A 19,914-nucleotide genomic window follows, 5' to 3' on the forward strand; every position below is an offset into this window, starting at 1 on the left:
GAGTGGGCCATAATCGTATAAGGACACAACTACCCAATCCTGGGTAAATTAGTTAACATTTCTGTGCCTCTGTTTCTTCATCAGTGGAGATAACAAGGCCAATCTCATAGGGCTTTTGTAGGGATTAAATGAATTGATGTATATAAAGTATCAAATTATGCCAAGAATACAGTGATGTATGTAAGCGTTAGCTGTTATTATTTTTATTATTATTATCACTATGGGCAGACACTAGTCAAAGTGCTGAATCAATCTTCACAAAGATTCTTAGGTAACTGCAACATGGTGAGGTAAATTTTGTTACTCAAGATCACACCATTAGTAAATGGTAGACCCCAGATCTGACATTAAGGATTTCAGGCCCATAGATTATCGTGCTCCACAGAAACAAAGCCTTTATTTACAAAGCATTACAAAATGCCAAATAGCTCACTAAACAGAAGGTGTATTTATGTTTACAAGATTTACATTAATCCAAGTGACTTCTCAAAATGATAAATTTACAAATTTTTAAAAAATTCTTTTATTACTGCATTCTGAGCGGAGAATGATACTATTTAGACAGTGTGTTGAAGCAATAAGCTTCTCTCTTTTTCTAAAGACATATTATCTATTAATACTAAGTAATTAAGGGAAACATTCAATGAGAAACATTTGATTAAGGTAAACAGAAATAAATAGCTTTTAAAATATATTCAGAATGCTTTAGCATATGCATTTAAAAATATTCTATATTTTTGATTCTTAAAAATTTATTCAAGAAGTAGAAATATCTGAATTTCAGATTGAACAATGCATTCTGAAAGAAATACTAATTGTGTTGTTTCCATTTACAAGTTCTTTAATTCACAAACAAGTTGTTACATTTGATAGAAGAAGGCATTTTATATTTCATCTGGTGTGCATGTATTTGGACTGAGAAATATTTCCTCATTTTCTTTAAGTACAAAATTATAAGTGCATAGTGGTGGTCTGTGAAAGAGAAAAACAGAGAGAAAAAATAACTATTAGTAAAACAGCAAATTTATTTTCTTCTCATAAATATTGGAATACCCTATGCCTGTGACTAACTAGTTCTCTAAATGCAGGGAGTTGAGATAAACCTCTGGGATCATTTCTACTCCATCTAATTTGTCGATGAATAGACACAGCATTTGTGAGAAAGAAAAAATTCTCTGTGCTTCAACATCTTCTCTCTTTGCTGCTTCACTGGAAAACTTACATTGAATGGGAAATATTTTTGGATGCTGAAATAGCTGAAAACTGAACTCAACTCTTAGTAGCTGGGCCACTTCTTCTACCATGAAAGCCACCATGGAAGAGTTGGGCTGAATTGCATAGACAATTTTGCCAAATATTTTAATCAATCCTCTGCCACCTGCTAAAATGGAAATAATAACATTTTAAAATATTCTATATCTTGGAGAAATTGTGTATTTAGTATTTGAAGGTTTCTGAGAAGTCACGTCACTGTGGTGAATCAGGCATCTTGTCTCATGATTTATCTTCCTGTTAATGTCTTGAAAACTTCAAAAAAGCAATCAACTAGAATAAGCAAAGATTGGTCAAAATTCAGGAAAGGAGCTAAAGGAAAAAGTGGTGTAATAAATGGAAATTTCCTGTATCAGCCATACTAACTTAGTCAAGGAAAAGGGAGCAATTCAACTGCACAGGTGCTGGTAGTTCGCCTTTATTTGACATATGCACTGCTCTAGTTCAAGAGATATATTGCTGTCTGTCTCCTTCTAGCTTGATTAAGACACCGTTGAACATGTTTTAAAAATATCAACAGTGCTGTTAGGTTAAATTCTTCCATTTTAAATCAATTTCCTGTATCTGCTAATATTTGAAAGGTAGTAAAATATGAACATATTCATCTTTAATTCTAAAAGCTGATATAGAATACTACAATATTTTCCACTTGAAATAATAAATGCATCTAGGAATTTTAATTTTAATAGTATAGAAGTAAATATGAAATGACAGTACCTCAATTTGATAAGATTCTGATTCTTAGATATTAGCAAAAGTAGCTTTTTGTTAAATTGCCGGAGTTCAGAACATAATCGAAAAATCAGATATAATCCTTTCTCCATTATTAAGAAATAAGTGGAAGAATGACTTTACCACTTCCCCTAACAAATACATATATACTTATGTCAATTTTTAATCTAGCCTGCTACAGCCTTTATTCAGTGAGTGAGCCTTCAATGTTATGGATATCCCTGATCCACCTAATTTTTAAGTTGTCATCATAGGACAAGGGTGTTATTAGACTTATTAATAAATTACCTCAGTCATTAAGTAATTGTTCTATTTACATATTCATAATACAATATTATGGCAAGTGTGCTCTTATTTTCTACAAAAAAACAAAAGCTCATAACCCTGTTACCATTGAAATATATTCAATATAGTAAATGTATATTTTTATTAAATATTCCACATTTTACAAAGCTTCTGCAAGCATTACAAAACAGTTTAGTCAGGTTCATTACGCCTACCAAAGTGAAATTTTACCAAAACATATGAGAAAAATTAATTTTCTTTGTTTTTACATTGTGAAAAGCCTATCTGGTTCTACTGCCAGGACTCTGATTTTGAGATCATTTATCCTATGTTATTAATAGTTCCTTCTCCCCGAATCAAAATTTTTAAACTCTATAATTTAGAAAAAACTATGTGATATATATGAACTATCATAGGAAGAAGACTATTTAGTGGATTTTTTTAATTTAAAAAAAGAGCACTGAATATTGCATTTCTAATGCTTTGTTTACCACAAATTAGCAGAAATGAGCACAGTACATTGATAAAGTATAAACTTTAATAAAAAATAATAGAAGAAATCCAAGTGTTAAAAAATCTCTCTAAAATTCAAATACAATTAGCTTTTAATTTTAATCCATACATATTCTACCAAATTACAGGGAATAGACATGCTTCTTTATTTAAAAAAGCTCCCTAGGGCTTTTACACAACATATCACCACACCTATGCATCTAGTATTTTTAAAACTTACTTAGGACAAGGTTCCCATAATTAACAAAGGTGTCTGTTCCTACCTGCCAGATGATCAGGTAAAAAGAATAGAATGGTCTTGCCTCAGTAGTGGAGGTAATTAACCCTAAACTTAGCACTACTCCAGTCCTGCCTAAAACACCTTGAAGGCAGGACCTGAAAGAATCAACCTGTTTAAAAGTAACTTAACAGCATCTTGATAATTAACCTGAAGAATATTTATAAGAATACAAAAATATGGAGCACCTAACATGATGAAATACACAATGTCTGAGGTCTCATCAAGAATTACCAAGCATGCAAAGAAGCAGGAAAATGGAACCAGATGAGGGTCAACCAATTGAAACCACCCGAGAACTAGCATAGATGTGAGAATCAGCAGACAAAGGTATTCAAAGAGTTATTATAACTGTATTTCATATGTTCAAATAGCTAGGTAGAGACATAAGAGATATTAAGAGAGTCAAATCAAACTTCCATAGGTGAAAACTATAATATCTGAGTTGAAAAATACCCCGGATAGGATAAATATCAACTTAGACGTTGCAGAAGAAAAGAATAGTGAACTTGAAGACACAGCAACAGAAACTATTCAAAATGAAATGTAGGGAGTAAATGAAATTTAGAACTTCACAGAGTATCAGTGAACTGTGGGACAACTTCAAGCAGCCTAATAAATTTGAAATTAGAGTCCCCAAAGGGAGAGGAGAGAGTAGGGGCATAGAAAAAGATATTTCAAAAAGAGTTAAAAATTTACATAAAATCTGATGAAATCCATAAACCCATGGATCCAATAAGGTCAAACAGTAAATACAAGAGATATGAAAAAAAATTCCAAAAAGCCACATTGAATCAAACTGCTTAAAATCAGTGATAAGGAGAAAATCTTAAAACCAGCCAGAGAAAAGAGGCTTATTTTCCTCATAGGAACAAAGGAAGGATAGTAATATATTTCTCATTAAGATCAATGCATGGTCTAAGACTGTACAGCAACATTCTTAACGTACTGAAAGTAAAACAACAACAACAGCTATCAAACTAGAATTCTATACACAGAGAAATTATCTTTCAAAATAAAGACGTCATAAAGACTTTTTCAGACACACAAAAGTTGAAAGAATTCACAACTATCATATCCTACAAAAAAATCTTAAAGGAACTCCTTTTGTTATAAGATAAATTATACCAGATGGAAATACGCATCTACATAAGGGTTAGAAGTGCACCAGGAATGGTAACGATATGGAAAAAATATATAAGACTTTTCCTAATGATTTATGTATCTTTAATGGACATAACTCTTTGAAGAAAAGTGATGCACTGTACTATAGAAATCTTAGCATATGTATAATTAAAATGTATGCCAATAACAGCACAAGAGAGAAATGGAAGTATACTACTGTAAGGCTCTCATGTTATATGTAAAGTAGTAAAATTCACTTGAAGGTACACTATGATAAAATAAAGATTATAATATAAACCCCAAAGAAACCACTAAAATAATCAAACAGTTATAGATAATAAACCCACAAAGAAGATCAAATGTAATCATAAGACTCCTCAATTTACCAAAAGAAGGCAGACAATGAGAAATTAGGAACAAAGAACAGATGGGACCAACAGAAAACAAAATAGCAAGATGATAGATTTAAACCCAAATATATCTACAATTACATTAAATTTAAAGATGCAGATACCCTCAATTAAATGGCAGAGGTCATCAACATCATTTGTCATTTGAGAAATGCAAATTAAAAACACAGTGAGCTACCTCTACACAAGTATTAGAACAGCAAAAATAAAAAACAAACAACAAAAAAACTGTTGAAGGTGCAGTTTTTGCAGTAGAACTCTGATAAGTGCCAGTGGGAATACAAAATGTACAGTCACCTTGGAAAAGTCTGTCAGTTTCTTATAAAGTTAAACATACACTCACAATATGACCCCACAGTCTCTCTTCTAGGTGTTTATCTAAGAGAAACGAAAACGTATGTTCACATAAAAACCTGCAGGCAAATATTTATGTTGGCTTTGGTCATGGACAGATATCAAAAATTATGAACAAATTATATTTCCTCCAACTGGTGAATGGATAAAGGAACTGTGGTATATCCATACAATAAAATACTATTCAGCAATAACATTCCACTGATATAGGCAACAACATGGATGAATTTTAATTGTCTAAAAGTGAAAGAAGCCACACTTATAGGGCAACATACTATATGATTCCATTTATATAATGTTCTGGAAAGGGCAAATCTAGGTGCAGAGGTTGTCAGAGAGTGGGCATGGGGAATTGAAAATAAAGGGGCAGCACAAGGCAGTTTTTATGATTGATGGAAATGTTCTGTATCTTAATTGTGGTGGTGGTTATATGACTCTATGCACTTATTAAAACTCATAGAACTGTATACCAAAAAGAGTACATTTTACTTATTAAGTAAAGTTTTTAAAAGTAGATTTAGTTCACCTTTTCTCAGGAAGTCATCCAGGTACCACCACTTGAATATTCCTCTCAGTTCCTAAGTTTGAAAGCCTAGTCCACTGGAAAAGCTCAGAAGAACTATGTTGTTTGTGTAGTCTCTATCATAGTTTGTTACAGATAGCTAATTACTGATTGAGTAGATATACAGTTTAGTCTGGACCATAAGGCATCATATTTTTATAACTCACGTTCCCAATGATTTGGCAGTGCTAATTCTCATTAATTGCACATTATCTGTATGGACAGATCTAAATGGGAAAAGCAACTAAATGGTTACTGCAATTATCTAGGTAATTAAACTTTAAAGCACATATTTCATCCAAGCATCTGTTAGCATTCACAGCCAACAGGGAATGTTAAGAGTTTTGTTAACCACCCACAAAATGTATTTTAGGTTTTTTTCCCCCTGAGTAGAAGTAATTGCATGTAAATTTTGTAAATTTAGTAAATTTTCATAGTCTATCCACTGTTTAGATTTTACATAAAAATTAAAATGACATGCATGCTTATTTTTTTTCTCTGTGGCCTATCCCAATGACTTTACCGCATTTCTTACTTAACCAATGAAGGAGTTGTATATAACATTTGTCTGTGTAAAACAAGATTGAGGAGACAGTGAATCAAATATAATAGTGGACATACCTGTCTGCCTTTACACTTTCTTTTCCTCTTATAAGTGACTTGAAAAAGAGAAATAAATGGAGCAACCTATGACTGTTGGGTCACCGACATTCTGTGTCAAGGTGTGAACATCATGTGGTGAGGTAAAAGATTTGAAAATGTTCTTTCTATGAATATAAAAAAGGCACTTGTTTAAAGTGCAGATAGTTGTCTATACATGGATACTGTTTATGAAAAACAAAAATTGGGGGAAAAGTATTCAACATAAAGGAAAATCTAAGTTGAATATTCTACAAAAGATGAAATAGATTGAGTCATTAACTTACAGTTAAAAAGAGAAAAATTGCTTATAACCAGGTACATGATGTTGCACAGCTCCAAGTCCAATGTGGTCACATTATTATCTGTGTGAACAGTGACCCTTGAAGCTATTATTGTAGTGAATAAGCTGCATGATTCTACACAAAAAGCCTGCTTATAATTCAATGTAAATAGTTAAATTCATGATTCAACTGTAGCATGTGTGACTATAAGTAAGTATGACAAAATATTAAGTGTTATCTCTTAGTTGTGGGATTATATATGAATTAAATTTTCCAAATGTTCCACAGTGGGAATAATTGACTATATTAATTAGTGAAAAACTGTTATTCCTATAAAAAGAGCAGCAACTAAAAGCAAAGAAAACAACAAATGAAAAAAGCCAAGAAAAGTTTGGCTTCGAGTCATTGCAAAGGCACTTCTCAGCTGAGAAACCTTAGACATGTTATAAAGCCTCTGAGTTTCTGTTCCCTTACTAGTAAAACAAAGAAAATACTTAACTCATGGAGTTGTTGCAAAAATTGTAAAAATAGCATTTGGGATGTAGTAGATGCTAAATAAATTTAACCACTATAATTCATCTTGAAAGAAGTTCACTAATATTAAAACAAACTTCTCTGGGATATCCTTTCGAAGAAGTAATCAATCCTTTGTACACAATAATGTTTCCTTAAATCACATGCATCATCCAAAACATGCATCTTGGGAAAAAAACTAAAAATCCTCCTTCTTATATTACTAGTTCCCTAAAGGAGAAGGTTAAATTGAGTTTAGGGCAAATAACTCACAAGATAAATTCCCCTTTATGAGATAAATTTGCAATCAATGCAGATTTCTTTTTCTGAAGTTCTTAACTCTGCTGAGAGTCTTCCTATACCCCCAAAACTCTGATGGGTGAGGATTCTGATCACTACATTATAAGAGTGGGAAGTGTGGTAGAAGTGAATAGAGAGTTTGGATAAGAAGTTTACAAAGTATTAATGAATGGAACTTTTACAAAAAGGTAGAAGTGTTTTTATGGTTGGAGAATGTGACATAGTTTCACAGACTTATTGGGAATGAAGCATTTTATTGATGAATTACCTCAGCAAAACAGGCCGATATTTTTCATATAATTATGGGCTGGGCCAGTCTATTGCTTGAGCTGTGTATTTATAGATAAAAGGAGGTATAATAAGAGTTAAATTGGGGACAAACAAAAGAAGGGAATAAAAATGAAACGAAAGGATTGCTACTAACTGAGCATCTGGGGGCTTCCCTGGTGGTGCAGTGGTTGAGAGTCCGCCTGCCGATGCAGGGGACACGGGTTCGTGCCCCGGTCCGGGAAGATCCCACATGCCGCGGAGCGGCTGGGCCCGTGAGCCATGGCCGCTGAGCCTGCGCACAACAGTGAGAGGTCCACGTACCGCAAAAAAAAAAAAAAAAAAAAAAAAGAAGTCTAACAGTATCTGCTATGAGCCGAATGTATACTTCACATATATAATGTCACTGAAAACATATGGAACATATTGCAAGGCAAATATAGAAAGAAAAGCAACTATTTTGTGAACGCAGGTTGATTGTAAAATGCATTTATATTTATATATTTATGTAATGTACTTTTAATCAAATTTTATTAAGATTTGTATCAATTATTGGGTATTTATATAATAACTATAATTGTATCTTACAGCATAGTTAGTGAAAATATATGTGCTGTAGTTTTTAGGATTATAACCTGAAATTTCTTGCTTACAATGTCCAATTATACAATTACCATTTAAAATTATGTCATAACTTTAGGCAAATTAAAAAGATAATTACTGGGCTTCCCTGGTGGCGCAATGGTTGAGAGTCCGCCTGACGATGCAGGGGACACGGGTTCGTGCCCCGGTCGGGGAAGATCCCACATGCCGCGGAGCGGCTGGGCCCCTGAGCCATGGCCACTGAGCCTGCGCATCCGGAGCCTGTGCTCCGCAACGGGAGAGGCCACAACAGTGAGAGGTCCACGTACCGCAAAAAAAAAAAAAAAATAATAAGATAATCACTTATCTTAATTATCAAATATTTTTTAAAAATTATATAACTGCAACAAAATTTTAATCTAAGATAAATAATTTTAGAAGTAGAATATGAATAAAGTATCTTGTCCCTATATATGGTAAATAAAATATTGAATTTCTAAAAATATTTAGGTATAGTAACCTCTTTGTTCAATACTCTAATGGTATACAAAAGAAGCTCATTTCCAGTCATCCTAAAACCTTATTCTTATATGAGGCATAGTTTACATTACATATAGAAACACACAGTGGCTATTCACACTGTTGACATTTTTTGGAATTCTTTATCTGTGTCACCTCTCAACATTACACAGACCTAGAGCACCATTTGAGGACCCTCGAGAAAATGGGCTGTGCAGAGTGAAGATGGGGGACAGGCTTCAGAATGAGTGAACAAACTTTGTAAAAATGTAAAACAGTTTTGCCAAAATTGTTACCTTTAAACGCCCTTCACAATTCCAGCGTTCCAATCCCCACATTCTCCCAAAGTACCCTTGGCCTTTTAACCAGGCAGTTTAAAAGACAAAAAATGAAGTGTTAATGAGTTCAGCACAAATAGTATAACTGTAAATTGGTTTTCTGAGGTTACTCTCTAAAGACAGTTCTTTGGCTGTTCTTAACCAAATACTTACCCTCATTAAATCTAAGCTTCATGTATAATATTTTCAAAAGAATATTGAAACTATTTAATGAAATGAAATACTAAATTAACAAAAGAAGTTACCATGAAGTAAGTAAAGCATAGAGGCCAAAGCTACAAAATTATAGATTTAAATGTTTAATTAATTTGAAAAAGGACAAACGTCTAAATTTATACATAAACCCTCATGATACTGGAGTAAATTATTTGAGGAGTTACTTCAATGTTTAATCTCACATTGTCTTGTCAGTCAAAATATTACATTATAGTCATGCAGAACTATAAACATAGCTGTTTAAAAAACCTAACTTACCCCCAAATTGTTTGAAGTATCCAGACCCTGAAAGATCTGAATTTGAGTGCTCTAGCTTAGCTATTCATTTATTGCTTTCATTCACAAGTTAATTGTGTCGGCCAGTCAGAATTATATTTTTTAGTTAAATCAATATTTAACTTTAGTAAGATATATTACAAGCCAGACAATCAATGTTTAATTAATGTTTTGCTGACTTATCAAAATATTTTCAGTCTCTCTGTAGTGGTCTGTTATTTTTGCCACCAAGCATCCCTTTCGGGTAATATTACCCTCATCATTCTTTACCCCACTCTCAATCTATAAACTTTGGATGAACTTGATCCCATCTTGTCTCAGAGTTAAGCATAAAACACTGAAAGAACTTATTTCCCTGGCCAAGGAGAAGAATATAATTCCCCAAGCACAGTGTGAGGTTCAAAGATATGTACTTGCCCAATCAAAATCGGTAAGATGCAGGGGGACCTTAAAACTTTTTTTTTCCCCCTGAGGGGTGTGAACTTGGAATCAGGTAGGTATGATAGTTACCTATCATAGTACCTATTACCATCATAGTGTTAGCTAAAACATGCATCACATCACATCACATCACATAATTACCATTTAGTTTGTGGTGAGAGCATTTAAGATCTACTGTATTAGCAACTTTCAAGTATATAATACAATATCTGTTAACTATAATCACTCGGCTGTACATTAGTTCCCCAGAACTTATTCATCTTATAACTGGAAGCTTGTACTCTTTGACCAACATCTCTTTTCCTCCACCTCCCAGGCTCTAGTTAACCACCATTCTAGTTTCTGTGTCTATAATTTCAGCTTTTTTAGCTTCCACATGTGATATCATACAGTATTTCTCTTTCTCTGTCTGACATATCACTTAGCATAGTGTGGCCAAGATTCATCCATGTTGTCACAAACTGCTGGATGTCTTCTTCCCTGTGGCTGAATAATATTCCATCACACAAACACACACACACACACACACACACACACACACACCCCTTCCACATCTTTTTTTTTTTTAACATCTTTATTGGAGTATAATTGCTTTACAATGGTGTTGTTAATTTCTGCTTTATAACAAAGTGAATCAGCTATACATATACATATATCCCCATATCACTTCCCTCTTGCATCTCCCTCCCTCCCACCCTCCCTATCCCACCACTCTAGGTGGTCACAAAGCACCGAGCTGATCTCCCTATGCTATGCAGCTGCTTCCCACTAGTTATTGGTTTTACATTTGGTAGTGTATATATGTCCATGCCACGCTCTCACTTCATCCTAGCTTACCCTTCCCCTTCCCTGTGTCCTCAAGTCCATTCTCTAGTAGGTCTGCGTCTTTATTCCCGTCATGCCCCTAGGTTCTTCATGACCATTATTTTTTTCTTTTAGATTCCATATATATGTGTTAGCCTACGGTATTTGTTCTCTTTCTAACTTACTTCACTCAGTATGACAGACTCTAGGTCCATCCACGTCACTACAAATAACTCAATTTCGTTTCGTTTTATGGCTGAGTATTCCATTATATATATATGTGCCACATCTTCTTTATCCATTCATCTGTCGATGGACACTTAGGTTGCCTCCATGTCCTGGCTAATGTAAATGGAGCTGCAATGCATGATGTGGTACATGACTCTTTGAATTATGGTTTTCTCAGGGTATATGCACAGTAGTGGGATTGCTGGGTTGTATGGTAGTTCTATTTTTAGTTTTTTAAGGAACCTCCATAGTGTTCTCCATAGTGGCTGTATCAATTTACATTCCCACCAACAATGCAAGAGGGTTCCCTTTTCTCCACACCCTCTCCAGCATTTATTGCTTGTAGATTTTTTGATGATGGACATTCTGACTGGTGTGAGATGATATCTCATTGTAGTTTTGATTTGCATTTCTCTAATGATTAGTGATGTTGAGCATTCTTTCATGTGTTTGCTGGCAATCTGTATACCTTCTTTGGAGAAATGTCTTTGGAGAAATTTAGGTCTTCTGCGCGTTTGGGGATTGGGTTGTTTTTTTCATATTGAGCTGCGTGAGCTGCTTGTAAATTTTGGACATGAATCCTTTGTCAGTTGCTTCATTTGCAAATATTTTCTCCCATTCTGAGGGTTGTCTTTCATCTTGTTTGTGGTTTCCTTTGCTGTGCAAAAGCTTTTAAGTTTCATTAGGTCCCATTTGTTTATTTCTGTTTTGATTTCATTTCTCTAGAAGATGGGTCAAAAAGGATCTTGCTGTGATTTATGTCATACAGTGTTCTGCCTATGTTTTCCTCTAGGAGTTTTATAGTGTCTGGCCTTACATTTAGGTCTTTAATCCATTTTGAGTTTGTTTTTGTATATGGTGTTAGGGAGTGTTCTAATTTCATTCTTTTATATGTAGCTCTCCAGTTTTCGCAGCACACCTTATTGAAGACGCTGTCTTTTCTCCATTGTATAATCTTGCCTTCTTTATCAAAAATAAGGTGACCATCTGTGTGTGGGTTTATCTCTGGGCTTTCTATCCTATTCCATTGATCTATATTTCTGTTTCTGTGCCAGTACCATACAGTCTTGACTACTATAACTGAGTAGTATTGTCTGAAGTCAGGGAGCCTGATTCCTCTAGCTCCATTTCTCTTTCTCAAGATTGCTTTGGCTATTCGGGGTCTTTTCTGTTTCCATACAAATTGAGAAATTTTTTGTACTAGTTCTGTGAAAAATGCCAGTGGTAGTTTGATAGGGATTGCATTGAATCTGTAGATTGCTTTGGGTAGTATAGTCATTTTCACAATGTTGATTCTTCCAATCCAAGAACATGGTATATCTCTCCATCTATTTGTATCGTCTTTAATTACTTTCATCAGTGTCTTATAGTTTTCTGCATACAGGTCTTTTGTCTCCTTAGGTAGGTTTATTCCTAGGTATTTTATTCTTTTTGTTGCAGTGGTAAATGGGAGTGTTTCCTTAATTTCACTTTCAGATTTTTCATCATTAGTGTATAGGAATGCAAGAGATTTCTGTGCATTAATTTTGTATCCTGCTACTCTACCAAATTCATTGATTAGCTCTAGTAGTTTTCTGGTAGCATTTTTACGATTCTCTACATATAGTATCGTGTCATCTGCGAAGAATGACGGCTTTACTTCCTCTTTTCCGATTGAATTCCTTTTATTTCTTTTTCTTCTCTGATTGCTGTGGCTAAAACTTCCAAAACAAAGCTGAATAACAGTGGTGAGAGTGGGCAACCTTGTCTTGTTCCTGATCTCAGTGGAAATGGTTTCAGTTTTTCACCATTGAGGACGATGTTGGCTGTGGGTTTGTCATATATGGCTTTTCTTATGTTGAGGTTGGTTCCCTCTATGCCTACTTTCTGGAGAGTTTTTATCATAAATGGGTGTTGAATTTTGTTAGCTTTTTCTGCGTCCATTGAGAATATCATATGGTTTTTATCCTTCAATTCATTAATATGGTATATCACAGTGATTGATTTGCATATACTGAAGAATCCTTGCATTCCTGGGGTAAATCCTACTTGATCATGGTGTATGATCCTTTTAATGTGCTGTTAGAATCTGTTTGCTAGTATTTTGTTGAGGATTTTTGCATCTATGTTCATCAGTGATATTGGCCTGTAGTTTTCGTTCTTTGTGACATCCTTGTCTGGTTTTGGTATCAGGGTGATGGTGGCCTCGTACAATGCGTTTGGGAGTGTTCCTCCCTCTACTATACTTTAGAAGAGTTTGAGAAGGATAGGTGTTACCTCGTATCTAAATGTTTGGTAGAATTCGCCTGTGAAGCCATCTAGTCCTGGGCTTTTGTTTGTTGGAAGATTTTTAATCACAGTTTCCATTTCAGTGCTTGTAATTGGTCTGTTTATATTTTCTATTTCTTCCTGGTTCAGTCTCGGAAGGTTGTGCTTTTCTAAGAATTTGTCCATTTCTTTCAGGTTGTCCATTTTATTGGCATATAGTTGCTTGTAGTAATCTCTCATGATCCTTTGTATTTTTGCAGTGTCAGTTGTTACTTCTCCTTTTTCATTTCTAATTCTGTTGATTTGAGTCTTTTCCCTTTTTTTCTTGATGAGTCTCGCTAATGCTTTATCAATTTTGTTTATCTTCTCAAAAAAACCAGCTTTTATTTTAATTGAACTTTGATATTGTTTCCTTCATTTCTTTTTCATTTATTTCTGATCTGATCTTTATGATTTCTTTCCTTCTGCTAACTTTGGGGTTTTTTGGTTCTTGTTTCTCTAATTCCTTTAGGTGTAAGGTTAGGTTGTTTATTTGAGATGTTTCTTGTTTCTTAAGGTAGGATTGTATTGCTATAAACTTCCCTCTTACAACTGCTTTTGCTGCATCCCATAGGTTTTGGGTCGTCGTGTTTTCATTGGCATTTGTTTCTAGGTATATTTTGATTTCCTCTTTGATTTCTTCAGTGACCTCTTGGTTATTAAGTCATGTATTATTTAGCCTCCATGTGTTTGTATGTTTAACAGATTGTTCCTGTAATTGATATCTAGTCTCATAGCATTGTGGTTGGAAAAGATACTTCATACGATTTCAGTTTTCTTAAATTTGCCAAGGCTTAATTTGTGATCCAAGATATGATCTATTCTGGAGAATGTTCCTTGAGCACTTGAGAATAATGTGTATTCCGTTGTTTTTGGATGGAATGTCCTATAAATATCAATTAAGTGCATCTTGTCTAATGTGTCATTTAAAGCTTGTGTTTCCTTATTTATTTTCATCTTGCATGATCTGTCCATTGATGAAAGTGGGGTGTTAAAGTCCCATACTATTATTGTGTTACCATCCATTTCTCCTTTTATGGCTGTTAGCATTTGCCTTATGTATTGAGGTCCTCCTATGTTGGGTGCATAAATATTTACAATTATTATATCTTCTTCTTGGATTGATCCCTTGATCGTTATGTAGTGTCTTTCTTTGTCTCTTGTAATAGTCTTTATTTTAAAGTCTGTTTTGTCTGATATGAGAATTGCTACTCCACCTTTCTTCTGATTTCCATTTGCATGGAATATTTTTTTCCATACCCTCACTTTCAGTCTGTATGTGTCCCTAGGTCTGAAGTGGGTCTCTTGTAGACAGCATATATATGGGTCTTGTTTTTGTATCCATTCAGCCAGTCTATGTCTTTTGGTTGGAGCATTTAATCCATTTCCATTTAAGGTAATTATCGATATGTATGTTCCTATTACCATTTTCTTAATTGTTTTGGGTTTGTTATTGTAGGTCTTTTCCTTCTCTTGTGTTTCTTGGCTAGAGAAGTTCCTTTAGCATTTGTTGTAAAGCTGGTTTGGTTGTGCTGAATTCTCTTAGCTTTTGCTTATCTGTAAAGGTTTTAATTGCTCCATCGAATCTGAATGAGATCCTTGCTGGGTAGAGTAATCTTGGTTGTAGGTTTCTCCCTTTCATCACTTTAAATATGTCCTCCCACTCCCTTCTGGCTTTCAAAGTTTCTGCTGAAAGATCAGCTGTTAACCTTATGGGGATTTCCTTGTATGTTATTTGTTGCTTTTCCCTTGCTGCTTTTAATGTTTGTTCTTTGTGTTTAATTTTTGGTAGTTTGATTAATATGTGTCTTGGTGTGTTTCTCTTTAGATTTATCCTGTATGGGACTCTCTGCACTTCCTGGACTTGATTAACTATTTCCTTTCCCATATGACGTAAGTTTTCAACTATAATCTCTCAAATATTTTCTCAGACCCTTTCTTTTTCTCTTCTTCTTCTGGGACCCCTATAGTTCGAATGTTGGTGAGTTTGATGTTGTCCCAGAGGTCTCTGAGACTGTCCTCAATTCTTTTCATTCTTTTTTCTTTATTCTGCTCTGCAGTAGTTATTTCTACTATGTTATCTTCCAGGTCACTTATCCATTCTTCTGCCTCAGTTATTCTGCTACTGATTTCTTCTAGAGAATTTTAAATTTCATTTATTGTGTTGTTCATCACTGTTTGTTTGCTCTTTATTACTTCTGCGTCCTTGTTAAACGTTTCTTGTATTTTCTCCATTTTATTTCCAAGATTTTGGATCACGTTTACTATCATTATTCTGAATTCTTTTTCAGGTAGACTGCGTGTTTCCTCTTCATTTGTTTGGTCTTTTGGGTTTTTACCTTGCTCCTTCATCTGCTGTGTGTTTCTCTGTCTTCTCATTTTGCTTAACTTACTGTGTTTAGGGTCTCCTTTTCGCAAGCTCTAGTTAGTAGTTCCCGTTGTTTTTGGTGTCTGCCCCCAGTGGCTAAGGTTTGTTCAGCAGGTTGTGTAGGCTTCCTGGTGGAGAGGACTAGTGCCTGTGTTCGGGTGGATGAGGCTGGATCTTGTCTTTCTGGTGGGCAGGTCCACATCTGGTGGTGTGTTTTGGGGTGTCTGTGACCTTATTATGATTTTAGGCAGCCTCTCTGCTAATGGATGGGGTTGTGTTTCTGTCTTGCTAGTTGTTTGGCATAGGGTGTCCAGCATTGTAGCTTGCTGGTCATTGAGTGGAGCTGGGTCTTGGTGTTGAGATGGAGATCTCTGGGAGATTTTTCACCATTTGATATTATGTGGAGCTGGGAGGTCTCTTGTGGGCCATTGTCCTGAACTCAGCTCTCCCACCTCAGAGGCACAGGCCTGACGCCCGGCCAGAGCACCAAGACCCTGTCATCCCCATGGCTCAGAATAAAAGGGAGAAAAAAGAAAATAAGAAAAAAATTTAAAAATAGAATAAAGTTATTATAATAAAATATAATTATTAAAAATAAAAAACGGAAAGAAGGAAGAGAGCAACCAAACCAAAAAACAAATCCACCAATGATAACAAGCACTAAAAACTATTCTAAAAAAAAAAAAACGGACAGAACCCTAGGACAAATGGTAAAAGCAAAGCTATAACGACAAAATCACACACAGAAGCATACACATACACACTCACAAAAAGAGAAAATGGAAAAAAAAAAAAAAAATATATATATATATATATATATATATATATATATATATCGTTGCTCCCAAAGTCCACCGCCTCAAGTTGGGATGATTCGTTGTCTATTCAGGTATTCCACAGATGCAGGGTTATGTATGTTGATAGTGGAGATTTAATCCGCTGCTTCTGAGGCTGATGGGAGAGATTTCCCTTTCTCTTCTTTGTTCGCACAGATCCTGGGGTTCAGCTTTGGATTTGGCCCCACCTTTGCGTGTAGGTTGCCTGAAGGCGTTTGTTCCCCACCCAGACAGGATGGGATTGAAGGAGCAGCTAATTAGGGTCTTTGGCTCACTCAGGCCAGGGGGAGAGAGGGTTATGGAGTGCGGGGCGAGCCTGCAGCGGCAGAGGCCAACGTGACATTACAACAGCCTGAGGCGCACTGTGTGTTCTCCCGGAGAAGTTGTCCCTGGATCACGGGAACCTGGCAGTGATGGGCTGCACAGGCTCCTGGGAGGGGAGGTGTGGAGAGTGACCTGTGCTTGCACACAGGCTTCTTGGTGGCAGCAGCAGCAGCCTTAGTGTCTCATGCCTGTCTTTGGGGTCCGCGGTGATAGCTGCAGCTTGCGCCCGTCTCTGGAGCTCGTTTATGTGATGCTCTGAATCCCCTCTCCTGGCGCACCCCAAAGCAATGGTCTCTTGCCTCTTAGGCAGGTCCAGACTTTCTTCAGGGCTCCCTCCCGGCTAGCTGTGGCGCACTAGCCCCTTCAGGCTATGTTCACGCTGCCAACCCCAGTCCTCTCCCTGCCTCCGACCAAAGCCCGAGCCTAAGCTCCCAGCCCCGCCCACCCCAGCGGGTGAGCAGACAAGCCTCTCGGGCTGGTGTGTGCCGGGTGCCCCGATCCTCCATGTGGGAATCTCTCTGCTTTGCCCTCCGCACCCCTGTTGCTGTGCTCTCCTCCGCGGCTCCGAATCTTCCCCTCTCCGCCACCCGCAGTCTCCACCCGCGAAGGGGCTTCCTAGTGTGTGGAAACCTTTCCTCCTTCACAGTTCCCTCCCACTGGTGCAGAACCCGTCCCTGTTCTTTTGTCTCTGTTTTTTCTTTTTTCTTTTGCCCTACCCAGGTACATGGGGCCTTTCTTGCCTTTTGGGAGGTCTGAGGTCTTCTGCCAGCGTTCAGTAGGTGTTCTATAGGAGTTGTTCCACGTGTAGATGTATTTCTGATGTATTTGTGGGGAGGAAGGTGATCTCTGCGTCTTACTCTTCCGCCATCTTGAAGCTCCTCCACATCTTCTTGATCCATTCATCCTTTGATGGATACTTAGGTGGTTTCCATATCCTGGCTATTGTGAATAATGCTGCAATAAACATGGGAGTACAGATATCTCTTCAATCTTCAATATCCTGTTCTCATTTCCTTTGGATATATACCCAGAAGGTAGAATTGCTGAATCATATGGTATTTCTATTTTTAATTTTTTGAGGAACCTCCATACTGTTTTCCATAGTGGCTGCAACAATTTACATTCCTACCAACGGTTCACAAGTGTTTCCTTTCCTCCACTTCCTAGCCAACACTTATCTCTTGTCTCTTTGATGATAGCCATTCTAATAGGTGTGAAGTGGTTTTGACTTACATTCCTCTAGTGATTACTGATACCTATTTTATTCCTAAACTGGCATACAATGAAGAAAACCCAAATGGCAATATTTAATCTATCTACTTTTTTATTAATTTATTTATTTTATTTATTTTTTTGGCTGTGTTGCATCTTCGTTGCTGCACGCAGGCTTTCTCTAGTTGCAGCAATGCTTTCATTGCAGTGTGCGGGCTTCTCATTGTGCTGGCTTCTCTTGTTGCAGAGCATGAGCTCTAGGCATGCAGGCTTCAGTAGTTGTGGCACATAGGCTCAGTAGTTGTGGTTTGTGGGCTGTAGAGCGTAGGCTCAGTAGTTGAGGTACACGGGCTTAGTTGCTCCATGGCATGTGGGATCTTCCTGGACCAAGGATTGAACCTATGTCCCCTGCATTGGCAGGCGAATTCTTAACTACTGTGCCACCAGGGAAGTCACTATCTATTCTTTTTTGAGCTATAAATCAGATAACTACTTATTGAAGATAAAATATAAAATCCTCAGTGATTTTTTGGAGGAACCAAAGATCTCAATTCTAATAATTACCACAAACTATTATTTGCCTCTTTGTTTTTAAGGAGTCTATAAGTTTTAAGAATTCAAGAGGTAGATATGGAAATAATTTTAAAATCACATCATCAACTTCAAAATCCAAAAACAATTTCTTATTTAAATATTAAAATATTAAACAATTTCACTTTTTGTAAACACTACAGTTTTTAGTATATGCTAATTTTTCTACATAGTAACCAAGAAGAGCAATAATTGTTAAAGTATATAGCAAATTACAACTTCTTAAGAAAGTCCTTCATTTAGTATCAGTATAAATTTAATTTATCAAGGTCCCTTTATAAGAGGAAATAATTTCATTAAGTTTTTTCTAATTATGGCATACATATATTTTTATTATATTAAAATGAGTCATTAACCATTATGTTATGGTAATTTTGCCATTTTAATGATTGCCTAACATTTCATATTGTGGATACTCCATAATAAATTTATCAAGTACCTCATTGTTGAGCAGTTAATTTATTTCTAATTTTCAGCACTATAAATCAGACTGTGAAAAGAGTTCTCTTCTATACAGATATTTATGTGTATTTCTGATATTGTATCTATTTCACAAACATTTGTGTAACCCTTATTCTATGTCAGACAATATCCTTTATAAATGTTACAATATTTAACCTTAGTAGTGAAGTTGATTATCACTACACTCATTTTACAGATTAAAAAACTGAGACACGGAAAGATGAATCAATTTGACAAGGTCACAGAACTAGCAAGGAACTGAACTAAAGTGAAAACTCAGGCACTCTGAACATTACCCTATGCTACCTGGTCTCTGAAGTATAAGTTCTAGAAGAAGAAATAACAGGCTAGAAGTATTAACATTTGAGGATTCTTGACATATTTTGCTAAATTCTTTCCAGAATGTGCTTATAAGTTTACACACCTACCGGCAGTGAAACACAGTGGAAATTTCTGTATAACTTCAGCAACAACAGATATTTTTCTTTTTCCATCTTGGGAAGAGATATATCTCATTGCCTTAATTTTAATTTATTTGAATACTATTGGGGTTACAAATTTTAAAATATGACTGTTAGCCATTTATTCCTTTAATTTTTTAAACTGCTCTTTGTCAATTTATTTCTGTGGTTCTTCATTCAACTATTCACTTAGTGTCTATTTTGTACCAGGCACAGTTGAAGTACTTGTGTGAACAAAATGGATAAAATCAATGTCCTCAAGGAACTTAAATTCTACATGGGAAGAGACAACCAATAAACAACAAACATAATAAATAAGTATGTAGTATACTACCTATAAGTCCTCTGAGGAAAAACAAAACAAACAAAACTTGAGCAAGGTCAGGGAGATCAGGAGTGGTAGGATTGCTATATTGAAAAAATGACATCTGAGCAAA

General features: G+C 35.7%; 1 protein-coding gene across 2 annotated transcripts in view; it reads right to left on the minus strand.

Annotated features, from left to right (window-relative positions):
* Positions 1 to 497: 497 nt before the first annotated feature.
* LIPI (lipase I) overlaps positions 498 to 19,914 on the minus strand; it is a 57,276-nt gene continuing 37,859 nt past the window's right edge. For both annotated transcript variants that reach the window (XM_067739222.1, XM_067739221.1), the window contains one exon: positions 498 to 972. In XM_067739222.1, the coding sequence (XP_067595323.1) occupies positions 842 to 972 (131 nt within the window). In that variant the 3' untranslated portion in view covers positions 498 to 841. The remainder of the gene's footprint in view (positions 973 to 19,914) is intronic.

Source organism: Pseudorca crassidens, chromosome 5, assembly GCF_039906515.1.
Source record: "Pseudorca crassidens isolate mPseCra1 chromosome 5, mPseCra1.hap1, whole genome shotgun sequence".
NCBI lineage: Eukaryota > Metazoa > Chordata > Mammalia > Artiodactyla > Delphinidae > Pseudorca > Pseudorca crassidens.